Genomic DNA, 19,013 nt, shown 5'->3' with positions numbered 1-19,013 from the left:
ATCAAACCCATGTCTCTTACGTCTCCTGCCTTGGCAGGCAGGTTCTGTACCATTAGTGCCACCTGGGAAGCCCCTGAGCTAGTATGTTATCTAACTGCCACAGGGAAAAAAGGACATGGGGGCATTTTTTTAACATTAACCTTTTAATGAATTATTAGTTTGGCCAAGTGGTGCAGCATGCAGGATCTGAGTTCCCGAACCAGTGATTGAACCCATGGCCCCTGCAGTGGAAGTGTGGAGTCTTAACCACTGGACTGCAAGGGAAGATGCCGATGGGGGCATTTTAAAGAGTGAGGCCATGGTTGGCTTCAGTGAGAAGGCAGCATCTGAGCCTTGTAAGGGCGAGGAAGTGAGCTGGGTATAGTCATGGGAAGAGAGTTCCAGGAGGAGGGCAAAGCCGGCGCAAAGGCCTGGGGGAGCAAATGCATCTGCTGCCGGAGGAACATGAAGGAAGCCGGGGGAGCTGGAGCGGAGGGTGGAGGAGTTAGGGAGATAACGGGCTTCTGGAATACACAGGAGGTTTTGAGCTGAGGAAGGACATGCTCTGCCTTTCATTTAATAAGATCCCTCTGGCGCCCATGTAGAGAATAAAGACTGGGGTCAGGAAGTGGGGGATAGAAGTGGGGGGCCCAGTTTAGAATGGTCCAGGCAAGATGGGAGGGTGGCTGCACCGGGCAGTGGCAGCCATGGAGGAGCGTGAGGCAGTCAGACTCTGAACAAGCCTGGAGGACTGGCTGACAGGTTGGATGTAGGTGGTGAAAGAGAAGAGCTGGGGATGACTCCAAGGGTCTTGGCTTTGATGACTGAAAGGGTGGAGGGTTCATCTGTGGAGTAAAGGGGGTGACTGGGGTACAGGGATCAGCTTAGAGCTTTTTCAGTTGCCTATGGCTGCTGTAGCAAATTACCACAAGTTCAGTGGCTTAATGCAACACAGATGTATTATCGTGTGGTTCCAAGGGTCAGAATTTCAAAATGAATTTCAGGTTCTTCCCTTTTCCAGCTTCCACTGGCCACCTTTCCTTGGCTCGTGGCCCCTGCTCCATCTTTAAAGCCAGCAGTGTAGCAGCTTCTCTCCTCTGACCTTTGTCCTTGTATCTTTCCTCTGATCCTCCTGCCTCTTACAAGGTCCACTGTGATTCCACTGGCCACATGGAATCCGTCTCAGAATCTTTAGTGTGGTCACACCTACAAAGTCCCTTTGGCCACCTAAGATGATGTAGCCTTTCAGCAGCTTGGGCGTCTCTGGGGCTGTTGTTCAGCCTGCTGTGCTGGAAGTGGGTGGTGTGGGGCTCCTTTCTGGCCTGTTAAGTTTGAGTTGCCCTCCAGACACCCCACCGAGGCAAGCTGAATTTCTGAGGCCTGGGCCATCAGGCACTTTGGGAAGGGTCAGGAGGCCTTCGTGCTGGGGTCTCCCAGCTCCTCTGTGCTCCCCCTAGGGACCGCGCGGTGGTGGTAACGCTGCCGATGCTGCCAGCAGGGGATGAGCCCCTGGATGTGGCCCGCGTGACCAGCCACCTGATGGAAGAGCTGCTGCTGCGGCCGCTCCGAGCGCTGTACGGGACCAGCGTGCTGGCCGAGTACCACCGGCTCAAACGCGGCCTGCTGGGGGCCCCCTCTGGATGTAAGTCCTGTGCTCCTCCTCTCTGGGGGCCCCTCTGCCCTTTGGGATGCAGTGGCGTGACCTGGCAGGGACAGATGGACAGTGGGACCATCCCCTGCTGGTACAGGGACACCCTAGCATCACGGTGCTGGGCCCATCTGCTCCCAGGCTGAGTGCCGAGGTTACTGGGCTTCCCAGGGTCACACAGGACTAGGGCTGGGCTGCGGATCCAAGGCATTTGTCCAGAAAGTCACAGCCTGAGTCTGAAGCCCAGCACAGAGGCATGGCGAGTGGCTGAGGACCAGGCCAGCTCCCTCCGGGGGGAACTCTGCAGGAAAAGCATAAAACAGACCTCCAGTTGTAGCCAGAAGGCCACTAATCGAGTCCAGACTGTCAGGCAAGACTTCGGGCCAGAGGCAGGGCCAGGAGCAGACACAGCTCCGGGGGCTGGGACCGCCTGGGAGTCTGCGTTCTCTCCTCCGAGTGTGTGCTGGTGAGCCATTCCACCTCTGTGCCACCCGGAGGGGCAACGTGGCTCACTTGGGAGGTAACAGGTGCATGCCTTTGGCACCCGGGAGGGTCTCAAGTCGGTGGGCAGGGCTTGGCAAGGAGTGGTGTGTAGCCTGGGGTGTCTTGTGATCGCACAGGTGAGAACAGGTGGGAATGCAGACGGGTGGGAGCCGCTGGAGTCAGGGACACTTGTCTGGCAAGCAGCGGGGCAACCAGGAATAGCCTGGTCCCTGGGTTCCACGTGTGTGACCTGGGGTTGGCCGTGACCTTTGGCTCTGACACCTGACGGAGGGACCCTCCTCGTGAGGCCATCATGGGGTGGCCTGGGTATGTGTTCGACAGACGGGGCTTCTCTTATCTGCTCCCTACCCAAGCCTCTGCTCCTCTGCTGGCCCGGTAGGTCAGAACTGCCCTGTCTCGGGACACCTTCTGCTCACTGTGAAGAGGGCAGGGCCCAAGTGGCACCTCCCTCCTGTGGGACAGAGCCTTTGTAGTTTTTTCAAAAATAGTGAACGTGTCTCTTTGCCGTAGCTTCAGTGAGGGTACAATTCAACAAATTGTGACCTTCCGTCAAGGGTGACAAGAAATGAGAGACAAATGGAAAAATGCCATTTGTATTCATCTTTATAAATAAAATGATGTGGTTAGTTCAGTTTGGAGGCAAAGGTGTGGAACCTGGTGTAAATCCTTTTGTTTCTGAAGTATGGATGTCACTGATTTACAATATGGTGTTAATTTCTGCTGTACAGCAAAATGACTCAGTTATACATATGCTTTTTTAAAATATTCCTTTTCATCTGTGGTTATCGATATTGAATGTAGTTCCTGATGCTGTACATACATACATATTGAATACAGCTCCCTATGCTATACATACAGACATTGTTGATCTATTCTACACATAATCGTTTGCATCTCCTAACCCCAGCCCCTCCCCCTCCCCCTTGGCAACAGTGAATCTGTGCTGTGTCCACGCGTCTGTTTTGTAGACAGGTTCATTTGTCATATTTTGGATCCCACGTGCTCGTGACGTATGGCCTTTGTCTTTAACTGTTTATATTGGAGTATATTGATTAACAATGTTGTGTTTGTTTCAGGCGGACAGCAAGGTGATTCAGTTACACGTGTCTGTACATCTTGTTGTTTAGTCTCAAAGTCATGTCCGACTCTTTTGCGACCCCATGGACCGCAGCCCGGCAGGCTGCTGTGTCCATGGGGTTTCCCAAGCAAGAGTGCTGGAGTACTCTGCCATTTCCTTTTCCAGGAGCTCCTCCTGACCCAGCGATCAACCCTGCGTCTCCTGCACTGGCAGGGGGATTCTTTATCGTGGAGCCACCCGGGAAGCCCACACGTATATCTTACTCGCCCATACGTATATCTTACTCGTTTTCCAATTCTTTTCCCATTTAGGTTGTTACGTAATATTGAGCAGAGCTCCCCGCGCTATATAGCAGGTCCTTGTAGGTCATCCGTTTTAAATATAGTGGTGTGTGTTGGGTTGGCCAGAAAGTTCACTCTGCAACATCTTACAGAAAAACCCAAACGATCCTTTTGGCCAACCCAATACATGTCAATCCCAAACATGCTTTAACTGTCCCTCCCCCACCCGTCCCCTCTTGTATCCATAGGTTCATTCTCTAAGTCTGTGAGTCTGTTTCTCTTTTGTAAATAAGTTCATTTGCATCATTTTTTTTTTTAAGATTCTACATATAGGAGATATCTGTCTTCCTCTGTCTGACTTCGCTCAGGATGGCACTCCCTAGATCCATCTGTGTTGCTGCAAGCGGCATTATCCCATTCTTTTTAACGCCTCGTATCCCACTGCACGCACGCGCCCCATCTTCATTCGTTCATCTGTTGATGGACGTTCAGGTTGCCTTCATGTCTTGGCTCTTGTGAACAGTGCTGCTATGAACACAGGGCTGCGTGTATCTTTTTGGATTAGAGTTCTGTCTGGATATATGCCCAGGAGTGGGATTGCTGGATCATATGGTAATTCTATTTTCACTTTTCTGAGGAACTTCCATACTGTTTTCCATAGTGGCCGCATCAGCTCACATCCCCACCAACAGTGTAGGAGGGTTCCCTTTTCTCCATATCCTCTCCAGCATTTATTGGTAGTTTTTCATGGTAGCCATTCTGACCGGTGTGAGATGGTGTTTCATTGTAGTTTTGATTTGCGTTTCTTGAATTATTAATGATGTTAAGCATCTTTTCGTGTGCCTGTTGGCTATTTCTTCTTTAGAGACATGTTTATTTATTTATTTCTGCACATTTTTCTATTGGGTTTGGGGTTTTTTTTTTTTTTTCCTCTATTGAGCTGTGTGAACTGTTTTATATTTTGGAAATTAAGCCCTGGTCGGTCACAAACATTTTCTCCCATTTCGTAGGTTGTCTTTTCATTTCGTTTATGATTTCCTTGGCTGTGTAAAAGCTTGTAAGTTTGATCAGGTCCCATTTGTTTCTGTGTATTTCTATCGCCTTGGGAGGCTGCAGGTCGTCCATTTAAAGTGTCCGATTCAGTGGCCGGTGTGCATCCATCAACATGGTCAACTACAGAACCTTCCTCACCCCCAAAAGACACCCTGCATCCCTTAGCTGTCTGTCCCCATCCCTCAACTACACCCCAGTCCACTTTCCGTCTGTGGATCTGCCTGTTACAAACTTTGTATAAACGGAATCATGTAACATGTGCCCAGGCTTCTCACCCGGAGTTTCCAAGGGTCCCCAGTGCCAAAACGTGCATCCCCCCTCGGTTCCTTCTTGTTGCCGACTTGGCTGTAGACTCTTCTTCTTGGGGCGTCCCTAGAGCTCAAGCTGTCTAGAAGCTGGGGTTCCTGGAGACAGACCCCACTCCCCAGGTGGGCTTCCCCGAGGACACCAGCCAAGGAGCAGGCCCTGGACACCCTGGGCTGCCCTGTGGGCTCTGGTCCCCACCCCAACCCTGCAGCCAGCGCAGCGGGCCCCACTCACCCTGCCTCTGGCTGTTTCTCTCCAGACCATGCCATGGTGGCCGGGACCAGGTACGTGGTGACCTTTGACGGCCAGGTGTGGGGCATTGGTGACCTCTGTGGCAGCCTGCTGCTGGCCCAGGACTTTGCTCACAACACGTTCTCGCTGATGCTAAACCGGACAGGCTCGGGGCTCACATCGTTGACTGTGGGGCTGAACCACACCATCCTCGCCCTCTACCCCAGCCTGAAGGTGAGCCTGGCGAGCAGGGTGGGAAGGTCACCGGCCACTTTTCCTGCCTCCTGCCACGTCCACACGTGTGTGCCCTGTGGAGCCTGTCCTAGCCCCTGTCTGGCCCACAGACCTACAGGCTGTACAGCAACTCCCTGCCCGGGGAGAGCTGTCTGGACAGGGACCTGCCTCCCGCCAAGACCAGGAGGGACGACCCCAGGATTGAACTGACCAGTGAGGACGGCGTCTCCATCACCTGTGACGTCCCCACCGGCCTCTGCAGCCTGACTCTGAGCGTCTGGCAGCACGGTGGGTCTGGGCCCCCGCTCACAGCCTCCGAGTCGGTGCAGTCAGCTTCTGGGGCTGAGACTGACAGTTCCCAGCGAGCAGTTACTCCTTGTCCTTGGGAGGATGAGGGTGGGAGGCCCAAGGATGCTCTTGGGCCTCTGCTGGTCCTTGGGGTTCACAACCTGAGCAGATATCAGAACAGCCCAGAACTGGAAGAAGTGCAAAGCCCATCTCTTCCAGCTCTGATCACGGTCAGTACTGGGACAGCCCCTACCTCAGGGAGTGTGTGCATGCTAGGTTGCTTCAGTCGTGTCCGACTCTGCAACCCTATGGACTATAGCCTGCCAGGCTACTCTGTCCATGCGATTCTCCAGGCAAGAATACTGGAGTGGGTTGCCATGCCTTCCTCCAGGGGGTATCTTCTTGACCCAGGGATCAAACTGAGGGGTGTGCAACTCTGGATGCAGCCGGCTGGTTGACCACTGCACTGTTTTAGGAGCTACACTGCATGGTCAGCTCCTTCTCCTTTGATTCCCCCCACTGTTGTCCCCTGGGACAGGTGGCCAACGTTACTCACCCCCATGTCCCCAGCCTCGAGCAGCGGCACCAGGCTTTGAGCCCAGGGCTCTGACCCCACGTTCTGCCCCCTCCCCTTGACCTGGTTGGGACGTCCCAGGAACACTGAAGAGCTTGCATCCCAGCCACTTGGGAGAGGGCTGGTGGACAGAGAAGGGCCCGGGAGAGGAACAGACGCTTCCCTCACCGTCCTTATTCTCCTCTCTCTCTGGAGAAGAAGGTTCAGAGCCAGGGCTGCTGTTTAGGGCGGTCAGCCTTGGAGGACGCAGGGTCTGGCCATGCCCCTAACCCTGGCCAGCGGGCTCTCATGGCCCGTCCTGCCTCCCCTGCTCCACAGGCCTGTCCGCTGGTCTTCTGGGCACCAATGACAACGAGGCCGGCAACGAGCTCATGCTGCCAGATGGCACAGTGGCCAGCAGCCTGGAGGAGTTCGCCCTGGCCTGGCAGGTGAGCCGCTGGCCAGCCCGCCCTTCTGTGGGCCTGGGCGTCATCACTAGGATTCTGGGGGTGGAGAGGGAACCGTCCATGTGGATTGGCCGTGCACGCGAGCAGCATGGGAACCTCATCTCCAGGGCTCCAGAGGTTCTCCATCCTAGGCCGAGGGGGTGGTGGTCCCCTCCTGCAGCTGGGGCACTCAGTGGAGCCTCCCAGGAGACAGAGGTCCAGGCAGGAGGCCTGAGTCTTGGGTTCATGCCCCCAGGTGGCTGGTGACTGCAGAGCCGTGCAGAAGACTCGGCCGGCATGCCCGGAACAGAGCCCCACCTGCCGGGCCTTCTTCCACGACCCCCACTCCAGCCTGGCAAGCTGTTTTGGAGTGGTGAGTGTGCGGCTGCAGAGGCCATGCAGCAGGTGGACTGCGGGACGGAGGAGGCCCTCGCCCCGATCTAGCCTACGCCCCTCCTCTGTGCTACTCCCCGGGGTGCGGTGGGCAGGGACATTGACTCTGGGTGCCGGATTTCAGGTGGACCCAACACCCTTCCTCAGCCTGTGCGCCCGGGACACCTGTGGCACCCAGGAGCGCCAGCCTGCTTGCACCCTGGCTGCCGCCTACGTCCAGCTGTGTGCCAGGGGCTTCGTGCCCGTGGACCCGCCTCCACAGTGCGGTGAGTGGCTGCGCCGGCAAGCGCTCTGACCCCCTGCTTCCATCCCGGAGGGAAAACCCATTCCTTTCTCTTTGCTTCCGCCCAGAGGACACACACACAGTTGTACAGTGAGCTAAGAGGCAAAGCAAAGTTACATGCAAAGGAGCACTTTTTAAAAAAAATTTAACTTTTATTTGGCTGAGCCAGGTCTTTGTTGTGGCACGTGGGCTCCAGCTCCATGACCAGGGAAGTCCCAGGAGTTAAGAAAGTTACTAAGAAAGAGAAAAAGAGGCCCCAAACTCCCCCACACTTCACTCCAGGTCTAGCGAACCTGGTGACCTCTGGTGTAGGACACGAGAGCTTGGGGAGGTCAGGCAGCTGTAAGGGAGTTGCTGAAAATTAGAGCCACAGGCCTGTGCTTAGAGGATGTGAATGTACACACCCTACAAGGTCTGGAAACCCTCGGGCACACCTGCAACCAAAGTCGTGTGTGTGATTCCCATGGCTCAGACACAGAAGTTGGCTACTGCAGCGAACAACGGCAGTGGACCCCTGAGAACGGAGCAAGTGCTCATGACACATGTAAGAGAACAGTTAGGCAGGCTTTACCGGGGGTCTGGAGATGTAGGGACCGCTGCAGTAGGGGCAGAAAGATATTGGGCTCATCTCTTAACAAGGAGAAGTAGGCATTTAGAGTCCAGGAGCAGGGGGAGAGGGGGTCAGTGGATGGAAGATTACTAAAAGGAGATTCTGGCTAAACTGACCTAAGAATTGTTGCTGAAGGCAGGCTCGGGAGATCAGACATCACCCAGTTGCAGAGGTCAAGGTGGTCAGCTCTGGAAGGGACTGACCTGCTAAAACTGGACAATGAAGACATGCTCATGGAAGCCCAAAAGTCAGGACCTAGGCTGAGAAGAGTTCTCAAGGAGCCTGAGTAGAGTCTGGTCAAGGAGAAAGTCTTTCTCCAAGACTTTGGGATGCTAGAATTAAAGATTATCAAAGATAAGCACAATTCCAGAACTGATTTCTAGAAATGAAAAAATTATTCACAGAAATTTAAGACAACGCATTGTTGAACCAGGCGATTTTTCCAGAAACCAATGCCTGGGGCTGGCAATTTGTTATGTAACTGAATATTGATAGGTGTCAATATTCTATAACATTTAGGTAACAAAAATGTATTAATTCATCTCTGGTCAGTAAGTTGTTAATCACAAAAGAGAAAATTAACTGGAAAATATGAGAGGAGGAAGTTGAAGTGAGAATTTTAGAATGAGAAAGTTCTCAGGTCCAAGGAGCAGAGTGGGACTCCCCCGGCAGTCCAGTGGTTAAGACTCCGAGCTTCCACCGCAGGGCACGTGGATTTGACCCCTGGTCAGGGGACTAAGATCCCACATGCTGTGTGGCGCGCCCAGCCCCCACCATCTGCAGTGATTTTGGAGCCCAAGAAGATAAAGTATGTCACTGTTTCCATTGTTTCCCCATCTATTTGCCATGAAGTGATGCCATAATCATGGACCAGATGCCACGATCTTCATTTTTTGAATACTGAGTTTCAAGCCAGCTTTTTCACTCTTCTCTTTCACTTTCATCAAGAGGCTCTTTAGTTCTTCTTTGCCTTCTGCCATAAGGGTGGGGTCATCTGCATATCTGAGGTTATTGATATTTCTCCCAGCAATCTTGATTCCAGCTTGTGCTTTATCCAGCCTGGCATTTCACACGATGTACTCTGCATATAACTTAAATAAGCAGGGTGACAATATACAGGCTTGATGTACTCCTTTCCCAATTTGAAACCAGTCTGTTGTTCCACGTCCAGTTCTAACTGTTGCTTCTTGACCTGCATACAGATTTCTCAAGAGGCAGGTAAGGTGGTCTGGTATTCCCATCTCTTGAAGAATTTTCCACAGTTTGTTGTGATCTACACAGCCAAAGATGGAGAAGCTCTATACAGTCAGCAGAAACAAGACTGGGAGCTGACTGTGACTCAGATCATGAACTCCTTATTGCCAAATTCAGACTGAAATTGAAGAAAGTGGAGAAAACCACTAGACCATTCAGGTATGACCTAAATCAAATCCCTTAGGACCACACAGTGGAAGTGAGAAATAGATTTAAGGGACTAGATCTGATACAGTGCATGATGAACTATGGATGGTGATTCGTGACATTGTACAGGAGATAGGAATCAAGACCATCCCCAAGAAAAAGAAATGCAAAAAAGCAAAATGGCTGTCTGAGGAGGCCTTACAAATAGCTGTGAAAAGAAGGGAAGTGAAAAGCAAAGGAGAAAAGGAAAGTTATACCCACTTGAATACAGAGTTCCAAAGAATAGCAAGGAGAGATAAGAAAGCTTTCCTCAGTGATCAACACAAAGGAAAGAGGAAAACAACAGAATGGGAAAGACTAGAGATCTCTTCAAGAAAATTAGAGATACCAAGGGAACATTTCATGCAAAGATGGGCACAATAAAGAACAGAAATGGTATGGACCTAACAGAAGCAGAAGATATTAAGAAGAGGTGGCAAGAGTACACAGAAGAACTGTACAAAAAAGATCTTCATGATCAAGATACTCACGATGGTGTGATCACTCACCTAGAGCCAGACATCCTGGAATGTGAAGTCAAGTGGGCCTTAGGAAGCATCACTACGAACAAAGCTAGTGGAGGTGATGGGATTCCAGTTGAGCTATTTCAAATCCTGAAAGATGATGCTATGAAAGTGCTGCACTCAATATGCCAGCAAATTTGGAAGACTCAGCAGTGGCCACAGGACTGGAAAAGGTCAGTTTTCATTCCAATCCCAAAGAAAGGCAATGCCAAAGAATGCTCAAACTACCGCACAGTTGAACTCATCACACATGCTAGTAAAGTGATGCTCAAAATTCTCCAAGCCAGGCTTCAGCAATACGTGAACTGTAAACTTCCAGATGTTCAAGCTGGTTTTAGAAAAGGCAGAGGAACCAGAGATCAAATTGCCAACATCTGCTGGATCATTAAAAAAGCAAGAGAGTTCCAGAAAAACATCTACTTCTGCTTTATTGACTATGCCAAAGCCTTTGACTGTGTGGATCACAATAAACTGTGGAAAATTCTGAAAGAGATGGGCATACTAGACCTCCTGACCTGCCTTTTAAGAAACCTATATGCAGGTCAGGAAGCAAGAGTTAGAACTGGACACGGAACAACAGACTGGTTCCAAATAGGAAAAGGAGTACGTCAAGGTTGTATATTGTCACCCTGCTTAGTTTATATGCAGAGTACATCATGAAAAATGCTGGACTGGAGGAAGCACAAGCTGGAATCAAGATTGCCAGGAGAAATATCAATAACCTCAGATATGCAGATGACCCCACCCTTATGGCAGAAAGTTAAGAAGAACTAAAGGAGCCTCTTGATGAAAGTGAAAGAGGAGAGTGAAAAAGTTGGCTTAAAGCTCAACATTCAGAAAACTAAGAGCATGGCATCCGGTCCCATCACTTCATAGCAAATAGATGGGGACATAGTGACTGACTATTTTTCTGGGCTCCAAAATCACTGCAGATGGTGACTGCAGCCATAAAATTAAAAGATGCTTACTCCTTGGAAAGTTATGACCAACCTTGACAGCATATTAAAAAGCAGAGACATTACTTTGTCAACAAAGGTCCATCTAGTCAAGGCTATGGTTTTTCCAGTGGTCATGTATGGATGTGAGAGTTGGACTATAAAGAAAGCTGAGCGCCAAATAATTGATGCTTTAGAACTGTGGTGTTGGAAAAGACTCTTGAGAGTCCCTTGGACTGCAAGGAGATCCAACCAGTCCATCCTAAAGGAGATCAGTCCTGGGTGTTCATTGGAAGGACTGATGCTGAAGCTGAAACTCCAATACTTTGGCCACCTGATGCAAAGAGCTGACTCATTTGAAAAGATCCTGATGCTGGGAAAGATTGAGGGCAGGAGAAGGGGATGACAGAGGATGAGATGGTTGGATGGCATCACTGACTTGATGGACATGAGTTTGAGTATAGAACAATAAATGGATCAAAGTAGCTTTGTGAGAACCCTAGAAACTAGTTAAGCAGCAGCAACAACCAAGTGAGTGCCTGACTGAGAAAAAGTCTCACTCCAAACAGTAGGAAATTTCATGGCTTTTTTTTTTTTTTGGTTGCCTTCCCCAGTACGCTGTCAGAGAAGGCAGTCGGTTCCTGGCTCCTGCTTTGGGGTGGAAGGAAACGAATGGAACTTGCTTGCAACGTGCTGACTTGTCTGGGACCTGCTGGGGCACAGGTTCCCGTCTCTGACTCAGTGGTGATGAGAAGGCTGGCATGGTTTGGGTATCATGTGGGTGGTTGCCGAAAGCAGGAGTAGGTGCTGCTGCCAGAGACAGCCGCCAAGAGTCTGCAGGCCTGCAGGTGACTGGGGGCACGATTATGGACAGACGGATACAACACTGTATCTAAATCCCTGAGAACTGGGGGTGAGACGGCTAGTCTGCTGGGAATCTGGAGTTAAAGCATACACAGACCGGCCCAGGGAAGATACACAGCTAGAAAGTATTTGAAAGAACCCTGAACTTTCATACCAGGCTGCTTAGTGAAGGCCTTCCCCTGAACAGGGGCAGTCTGCAAAGAATGGGAGAGGTGGGTGTCTTTTCAAACGCCCCGTTCCAACAAAAGATGACAAGACATGCAAAGAAACAGGGAGACAGGGCCCATTCAGAGAAACGGAGTAAATCTCCAGAAATTCTCGAGAAATAGGCCTGTTCCTTACTGGTAGGTTTCAAAACAACTTCTTAAATATGCTCAACAAGCTGAAGGAGAAGAAAGATGGCAGACAACTAAGTGAAATCAGAAAAATAATATATGAGAAAAATGAGACTCTCAACAAAGAGGTAGAAATTATAATAAAGAAACAAGTTCAGGAGCTGAAAAATTGAATAATCTGAGCTGTCTTCAAGAGACTCACTTTAGATCTAAGGACACACATATGTAGAAAGTGAAAGGATTGGGGAAAAAGGTATTGCATATAAATAGTAACTGAAAGAGAGTACACTTCAATAATGGATAGAACAACCAAAGAGAAGATTAGTAAGGAAACAGAGAATTTGAATAACACTGCAGATCAACCAGACCTGACATATATATATATATATATGGAACACTTCACCCAATAGCAGCATTGTTCTCAAATGTACATTGACCATTCTCCAGGTTAGGCCATAGAACAAGTCTTAATAAACCTCTAAAATTTCAAGTCATACACACTCCTTTTTAGTCACAAAGAAACCAGAAATAGCAGAAGGAAAAACCAGACAAATCATAAATTGTACAAAATTAACACACTCAAACACCCAATGGTAATCACAGGGTAAATTAGAAAATATCTTGAGACAAATGAAAACTATGGAATTGAGGAAAAGCAGTGCTAAGAAGGAAATGTATGGCTATAAATCCTTACATTACAAAAGGAGCTAAAATCAACAACCCAAGTTCTTAAGGATTCTTGAAAAGAAGAAATCAAACTCAAAGCTTGCAGAAAGAAGGAAATCCTAAAGATTAGTTCAGAGATAAATGAAGTAGAAAGTAGAAAAATGAAAGTCAATGAAACCAAAAGTGGTTTTTTTTTTAAGATCAACAAAATTGACAAATCTTTAGCTAGATTGACTAATTTAAAAAGAAGACCCAAGTAAGTGAAAATCTGAAGTGAAATCAGGAACATTACAACTGATTTTTATAGGACTAAAGAGGATTATGAAAGAGTACTATGAACATTTGTATGACAAGTTGGACAATCAAGATGAAATGGATAAATTCCTAGAAACATATGACCTGCCACAACTGAATCTTCAAGAAATCTATAACTAGCAAGCAAGTTGAATCAGTAATCAAAAACCTCCTAGCAAAGGAAAGCCCAGGACCAGATGGCCTCTCTAGTGAATTCTACCGAGGATTTAGGGAATTGAAATCAAGCTTTCTCAAACTCTTACAAAAAGTTGAAGCAGAGGGATCATCTTTAAATCCATTTTATGAGGCCAGAATTATCTTGTTACCAAAGCCAGACAAGGACACTTCAAGAAAACTACAGAACAATATCCCTGATGAATACTGATGCAAAAATCCTCAAAAAAAATAAAAATAAAAATACGGTTGGCCCTCTATACCTATGAGTTCCACATCCACAGATTCAATCAACTATAGATTGAAAATATTTGAAAAAAAAGTCCGGAAAAGTTCCAAAAAGCAAATCTTGAAGTTGTTGCATGCTGGCAACTCTTTACATAGCATTTACATTGTATTTAGGTATTCTAAGTAACCTAGAGATTATTTAAACTATACGGGAGGATGTACATGGGCTGTATGCAAATATTACATCATTTTATATAGGGAACTTGAGCATCCACAGATTTTGGTATCCATGGGAGGTCCTGGACTCAATTGGATACTGAGGGACAACTGTACTGGTGAACAGAATTCAAGAGCACATTGAAAGGATCATACATCATAACCAGGTGGGTTTACTCCTGAAATGCAACAATGGTTCAACACAGAAGATCAATGCAATGCACCATATTAACAGAATGACGGGAAAAAAACACACACTCATCTCTAAAGTTATATTAAAGCACTAACTCAAAAGAGATAAAATACATAAATATTAGAACTAAAACTATAAAACTCTTAGAAGGAGACATAAGTGGGGGGGTCTCCCCTGGGGGTCCAGCAGTTAAGAATCTGCCTGCCACTGCAGGGGACACGGGTTCGATCCCTGCTCTGAGAAGATCCCACGTGGTGTGTGTAGCTAAGCCCGTGTGCTCGTGCTGCTCTGCAACAAGAGAAGCCACTGCAACGAGAAGTCTGTGCGCCACAAGTAGAGAAAGCTCATGTGCAGCAACGAAGACCCAACACAGCCAAAAATATAAATGAATCTTCAAAACGAGAATAAATAGACCAACTGGATGTCACCAAAATTAAAAAGTTCTGTGTGAGAAATGACACAATCAACAGAGTATAAAGACAGCTTGTGGAATGGGAGGAAATACTTGCAAATGATTATCTGATAGGGGATTAATATTCCAAATAGACAAAGAATATCTACAACTCAACAACAAAACCTGTTTAAAAGTTGGTCAAAGGACTTGACTAGACATTCCTCCAAACAGGATATACAAATGACCGATAAGTACGTGAGAAGATGCTCAGTATCACTCATCGTTCGGGAAATGTGAATCAAAATCACAATGAGATACAAATTCACACCCATTAGGGTGGCTACTGTCAAAAACTTAGAGAACAGCGTTAGCAAGGATATGAAGAAATTGGAACCATTGCGCACTGTTGGTGGCAATGTAAAATGGTGCCACCAATATGGAAAACAGCATGGCAGTTCCCCCAAAAATTAAAAATTAAACTACCATATGATCCAGTCATTCCACTTCTGGGTATAATGCCACAAAAGAACTGAAAGTAGGGTCTCAAAGAGATGTTTGTATGACTATCAGAGCATCATTCTTCACAATAGCCATGAGTTTCAAGAACCCGAGTGTCCATCAACAACTGAATGGATAAGCAAAATATATGTGTATGTACAATGGAATATTATTCCGTCTTAAAAAGGAAGGCAGTTATGACACAGCACAGCCTGGCTGAACTAGGACATTGTGCTAAGTGAAACAGGCCAGTCACAAAGAGCCCAATATGCATGATTCCCCTTATATGAGGCACCTAAAGTTGTCAGATTCACAGAGACAGAACATAGGATGGTGGTTGCCATGAGCTGGTCTAAGGGGATAACGGGAGTTGTTTAATGGGGACAGTTTCAATTTTGCAAGATGAAAAGGGTTCCTGGGATGGGGGTTGATTGCACAACAAAGTGAAAGTAACTGAACGCTACTGACCTGTTGAGATGGTCAACTTTTTTGTTATGCATATTTTGCCGCAACTAAAAACCTTTGAATGAGAAACTTTTACTTCATATGCTAGGCATGGTGATACAGCTCTAAACTGTACTTACAACTGCTGTAATTATTAAGAAAAAAATAAATACACTTAAGGAGACAAAATTCTTAGAGCAAGAACCACAGTACAGACAATAGACACAAATGGGAATTCAGAAGTGGGTTTTTCCAACACAGGCTGTACATTCTGGCAGGGAACTAGAAACTATTAAAAGTACAATATCATGTCTGAAAAAGAACCAAAGATAGAATATCAACAGATGACAGAACAGGCATTCAATAAGCTTCTCTAATGCTCATACTTTCCTTTTAAACATTCTCTTAGCAAATGAGGGCTGGGAGGGGCCTTCCTTAACCTGGTAACTTGGGGTATTTGGTACCCAGCCTTTAACATCATAGCTGATGGACAAACATCAGAAGCAGGTTGGCAAGGAGACAGACACTGTTATCTCTGCTTTTATTTCGTATTGTATTGATGACCCCGTCACACAGAGACCAGAAAAAGAAAGTAACAGAGATTAAAACTCACCTGCTAGAACTCCCCCGGTGGTCCAGTGGCTAAGCCTCTGCATTCCCAATGCAGGGGGGCCCGGATTCAATCCCTGGCCAGGAAACTAGATCCTGCATGCTGCAACTAGAGATCCCACGTGCTACAACCAAGATCACAGAGCCAGTGTGCTGCAACCAAGACCTGGCTCAGTCAAAATTAATAAATATTAAAAAAAATTTTAAACTCACCTGCTGGTGGCACCTTGCTCAGAGAGGTGCAGAGGATTTGCCTGGGTCTGTGACCCCTTAAATTGAAGAAGTCCCTGCTTCAGAGTGAACTGGAACTCAAGGGGTAAGGCTGTGGCTCCTTCTGAAAGTGCAGAGAAGTCATCCAGAGGTCACTGAGTGTTCCAGAAACATCTGAATATCCCTGCTGCTTCCATGACCTGGATACCCTCTTTCCATCAGGATTCAGCTCCTAAACTCCCCCTTCACCAATCGACTAGATAGCTTAGTGGTGTCTGACTCTCTGCGACCCCCTGAACTGTAGCCCACCAGGCTCCCCTGTCCATGGGACTCTTCAGGCAAGAACACTGGAGTGGGTTCCCTTCTCCAGGAGATCTTCCTGACCCAGGGATGGAACCTGCATCTCCTGCGTTTCAGGCAGATTCTTTTACCCCCTTACCCACCAACTTTGGGTACATCATCTGTACTCCCAAAGCATCAGGTGCTGGGGTCTGGTCCTCTCTCAGGCTGGGAACCATCTCCCCATTAAAAGGGGGAGATACTGTTTTAGTGGGGGCCACTTGAGGCCTGACCCTGCTGGGCCTGCAGTGTGCCAGGGGCTGTAACAAGAGCCTGCAGCCTGATTCCAGGAAACAGGGAGTTCCCTGTCCTCTGGGTCCACAAAGCCTTATACTTCTCTCCTCTTTTCTCTGCAGTTTGAGATTCTGCTTGAGGCAGCACCAGGCTTGCCAAAGATCTGAGACTTCCTCTCCTTCTGCCACAATCCCATCTCATCCAGCTACAATCTCATCTCATCCAGCAAGGTCAAGATTCTTGTCTGGGGTAGAATGATGAGCACAAAATACCAGGAAGTCAGAGAAGATCAGGACTGAGGTGGATCCAGGAAAGAAGGGCTGTTCGTGATTTTGAAATACCTCTGGGGGCGATGGAGCCCACATTGGTCTGGATAATTCTCCATCTTCCTCAACACCTGCCCTGTGATCCAGGAGACAGCCTGGCCCGCTGGATCCCGCTCTGGAGAGGGAACGCCACTTCAGAACTATTCTTGCCTGTGATATTTCTTCACTCGCCCGGCTGCTATTTCTGAAGCCTCTGCTGTATGAGTCAGGCTGCCCCGGGTCTTCCTAGCTTGGGATTGGCTTCCCCTGAGGCATGAGTTTCCTTGAGGGGAACGGATGGTCCCAAATCCCTTAATCAAAGCCTGGTTGGGTGCTTCCCTCTTGGCACAGATCCTGATTCTAAGGTTGAATGTTCCAGGGGACTGGTTTCCACAGAGCTGTGCTCTGGGCATTCAGCCCCCAAGGGTACAGCCTGCAGAGTTGTTCACTTACTTTGGGGGAAGGCGTTGCCCTTGAAAAATTAAAGCTGGCAGAATCCAAGCACACGTGTATTAGATTGGTGGAGTCAGCTGTTCCACTGGAGGGATGGGGTGGAGGGGGGAGGCGTGGATGGCTGTGAAACCTGTTCACCAGTAGGGGGCCCCCAGGACCCTCTCTACACCGAATCGAGTCCAGAGCAGTGGTGAGCTATCAGCCATAAGGCTCCGTGCTACCAGAAAGCCAGATGCTGGTTCTCAGCTGTCCTTGGCCTCCCCACATGCAATCCTCGGCACACAGCAGGTGCTCAGTGAAGTTTAGAAAGAGGAACTCGAGAGGGTTTTAGACTTTCCAGCAGTGAATGCAAATGGGGGATCTGGTCCTGCTCATTCCCACATTCTGGAGGGGATGCTGTGTTGCCATGGTTATTACAACCAGAAGACTCCAGAGTCCAAGCTCTGCTCTTCAAAACACGTTTGCTCATCCCTCTGACTTTATAATAACCCAATGAGGTGTGGACGATCCCCGAGTACCAGAAGCAGCTGCAGCAACAGTGTCAGAGAGCCCAGGGCACGTACCCAAGGTCACACGACTAGCAGATGGCCAGGCTGGCGCTGATCTGGGCCCGTCTGCCCCAACCACAACCATCTGCCTTCCACTTCACGGGGGCCTTGTACCGTCTATGGGCATACCTCATTTCATTGCACTTTGCAGACACTGCGTTTTGGGGGCTTGGGAGGGTTGTTTACATTTTATGAATGGAAGGTTTGCAGCAGCCCTGTGTTGAGGAAATCTGTCAGTGCCATTTTCCTCAGAGCATCGCTCATTTGGTGTCTCTGTGTCACATTTTGGTAATTCTCACAATATTTCAGACTTTTTCATGATTATAATATGTGTTATGGTAATCTGTGATGTTACTACTACAACTAGCATTTTTTTTAAGCAATAATTAAGATATGCACACTGGTTTTTTAGAAACAATGGTATTGCACACTCAATAGACTACAGTATAAACATAACTATTATAAGCAGTGGAAAGCCAAAATGTTCCTGTGACTCACTTTATGTCAGTGGTCTGGAACTGAACCCAGACATCACCGAGGTGTGCCTACAGTCTGATCTTTACAAAAGAGTCAAATGAACTTCAGCTGTATCCCAAATCATAATGTGGAATGCTTGTTCATTTTTTCCTAAAAGGCATCAAAACAGGGACTTCCCCAGTGGTCCAGTGGCTAAGACTCCACGCTCCCAATGCAGGGAGCTGGGTTCAATCCCCCTGGTCAGGGAACTCGGCCACAACTGAGAGTCCACATGCATGCAAAAGAGCTCACATGCCACAGTGAAGACCGAAGATCCTGTGTGCCCCAACTAAGACCTGGTGCAGCCAGATAAAAAAGATTTTTTTCAAATTATTATGAATACAAGGAAAAAAATAGACATCAAATGACCCAAAAGCTATCTCATGCCTGAACAGAAATGCACCCACTGAGGTGCTGTGTTGGGCCTTGGAACTCAGCCCTGGAGGAGGAGGGAAGGGGGCGATGGAAGGCAAACCTGGAGGCCGGCGCCCTGTAGGTTTCTAAATCTGTGCAATGGCTCAGGGAGTTCTGGCCCAGGAAGGAAACTACAGAAAGACTTGCCAGCCTGCCTCCCCGCCCTGTCCCTCACACACTGACCAGGAACCTAGCAGTGGGCTGGGGGCACTGGGGGCACTGGGGGCCCCAGGACGGAACACAGTTCCTCCTTCTCCAGGCTGATTCAACACCAACACTTGGCAGTTTGTAGT

General features: G+C 48.3%; 1 protein-coding gene across 1 annotated transcript in view; it reads left to right on the top strand.

Annotated features, from left to right (window-relative positions):
* Nucleotides 1–17,290, top strand: part of LOC109578109 (uncharacterized) — a 166,190-nt gene extending 148,900 nt beyond the window's left edge. Inside the window, exons 65-71 of the mRNA XM_070779250.1 lie at nucleotides 1,437–1,621; nucleotides 5,109–5,314; nucleotides 5,425–5,602; nucleotides 6,495–6,604; nucleotides 6,858–6,974; nucleotides 7,119–7,260; nucleotides 16,607–17,290. Coding sequence (XP_070635351.1) covers nucleotides 1,437–1,621; nucleotides 5,109–5,314; nucleotides 5,425–5,602; nucleotides 6,495–6,604; nucleotides 6,858–6,974; nucleotides 7,119–7,260; nucleotides 16,607–16,611 — 943 coding nt within the window. The 3' untranslated portion in view covers nucleotides 16,612–17,290. The remainder of the gene's footprint in view (nucleotides 1–1,436; nucleotides 1,622–5,108; nucleotides 5,315–5,424; nucleotides 5,603–6,494; nucleotides 6,605–6,857; nucleotides 6,975–7,118; nucleotides 7,261–16,606) is intronic.
* The last annotated feature ends 1,723 nt before the right edge of the window (nucleotides 17,291–19,013 follow it).

This window comes from Bos indicus, chromosome 25, assembly GCF_029378745.1.
Source record: "Bos indicus isolate NIAB-ARS_2022 breed Sahiwal x Tharparkar chromosome 25, NIAB-ARS_B.indTharparkar_mat_pri_1.0, whole genome shotgun sequence".
Lineage (NCBI taxonomy): Eukaryota > Metazoa > Chordata > Mammalia > Artiodactyla > Bovidae > Bos > Bos indicus.
This window is presented reverse-complemented; position numbering and strand designations above follow the sequence as displayed.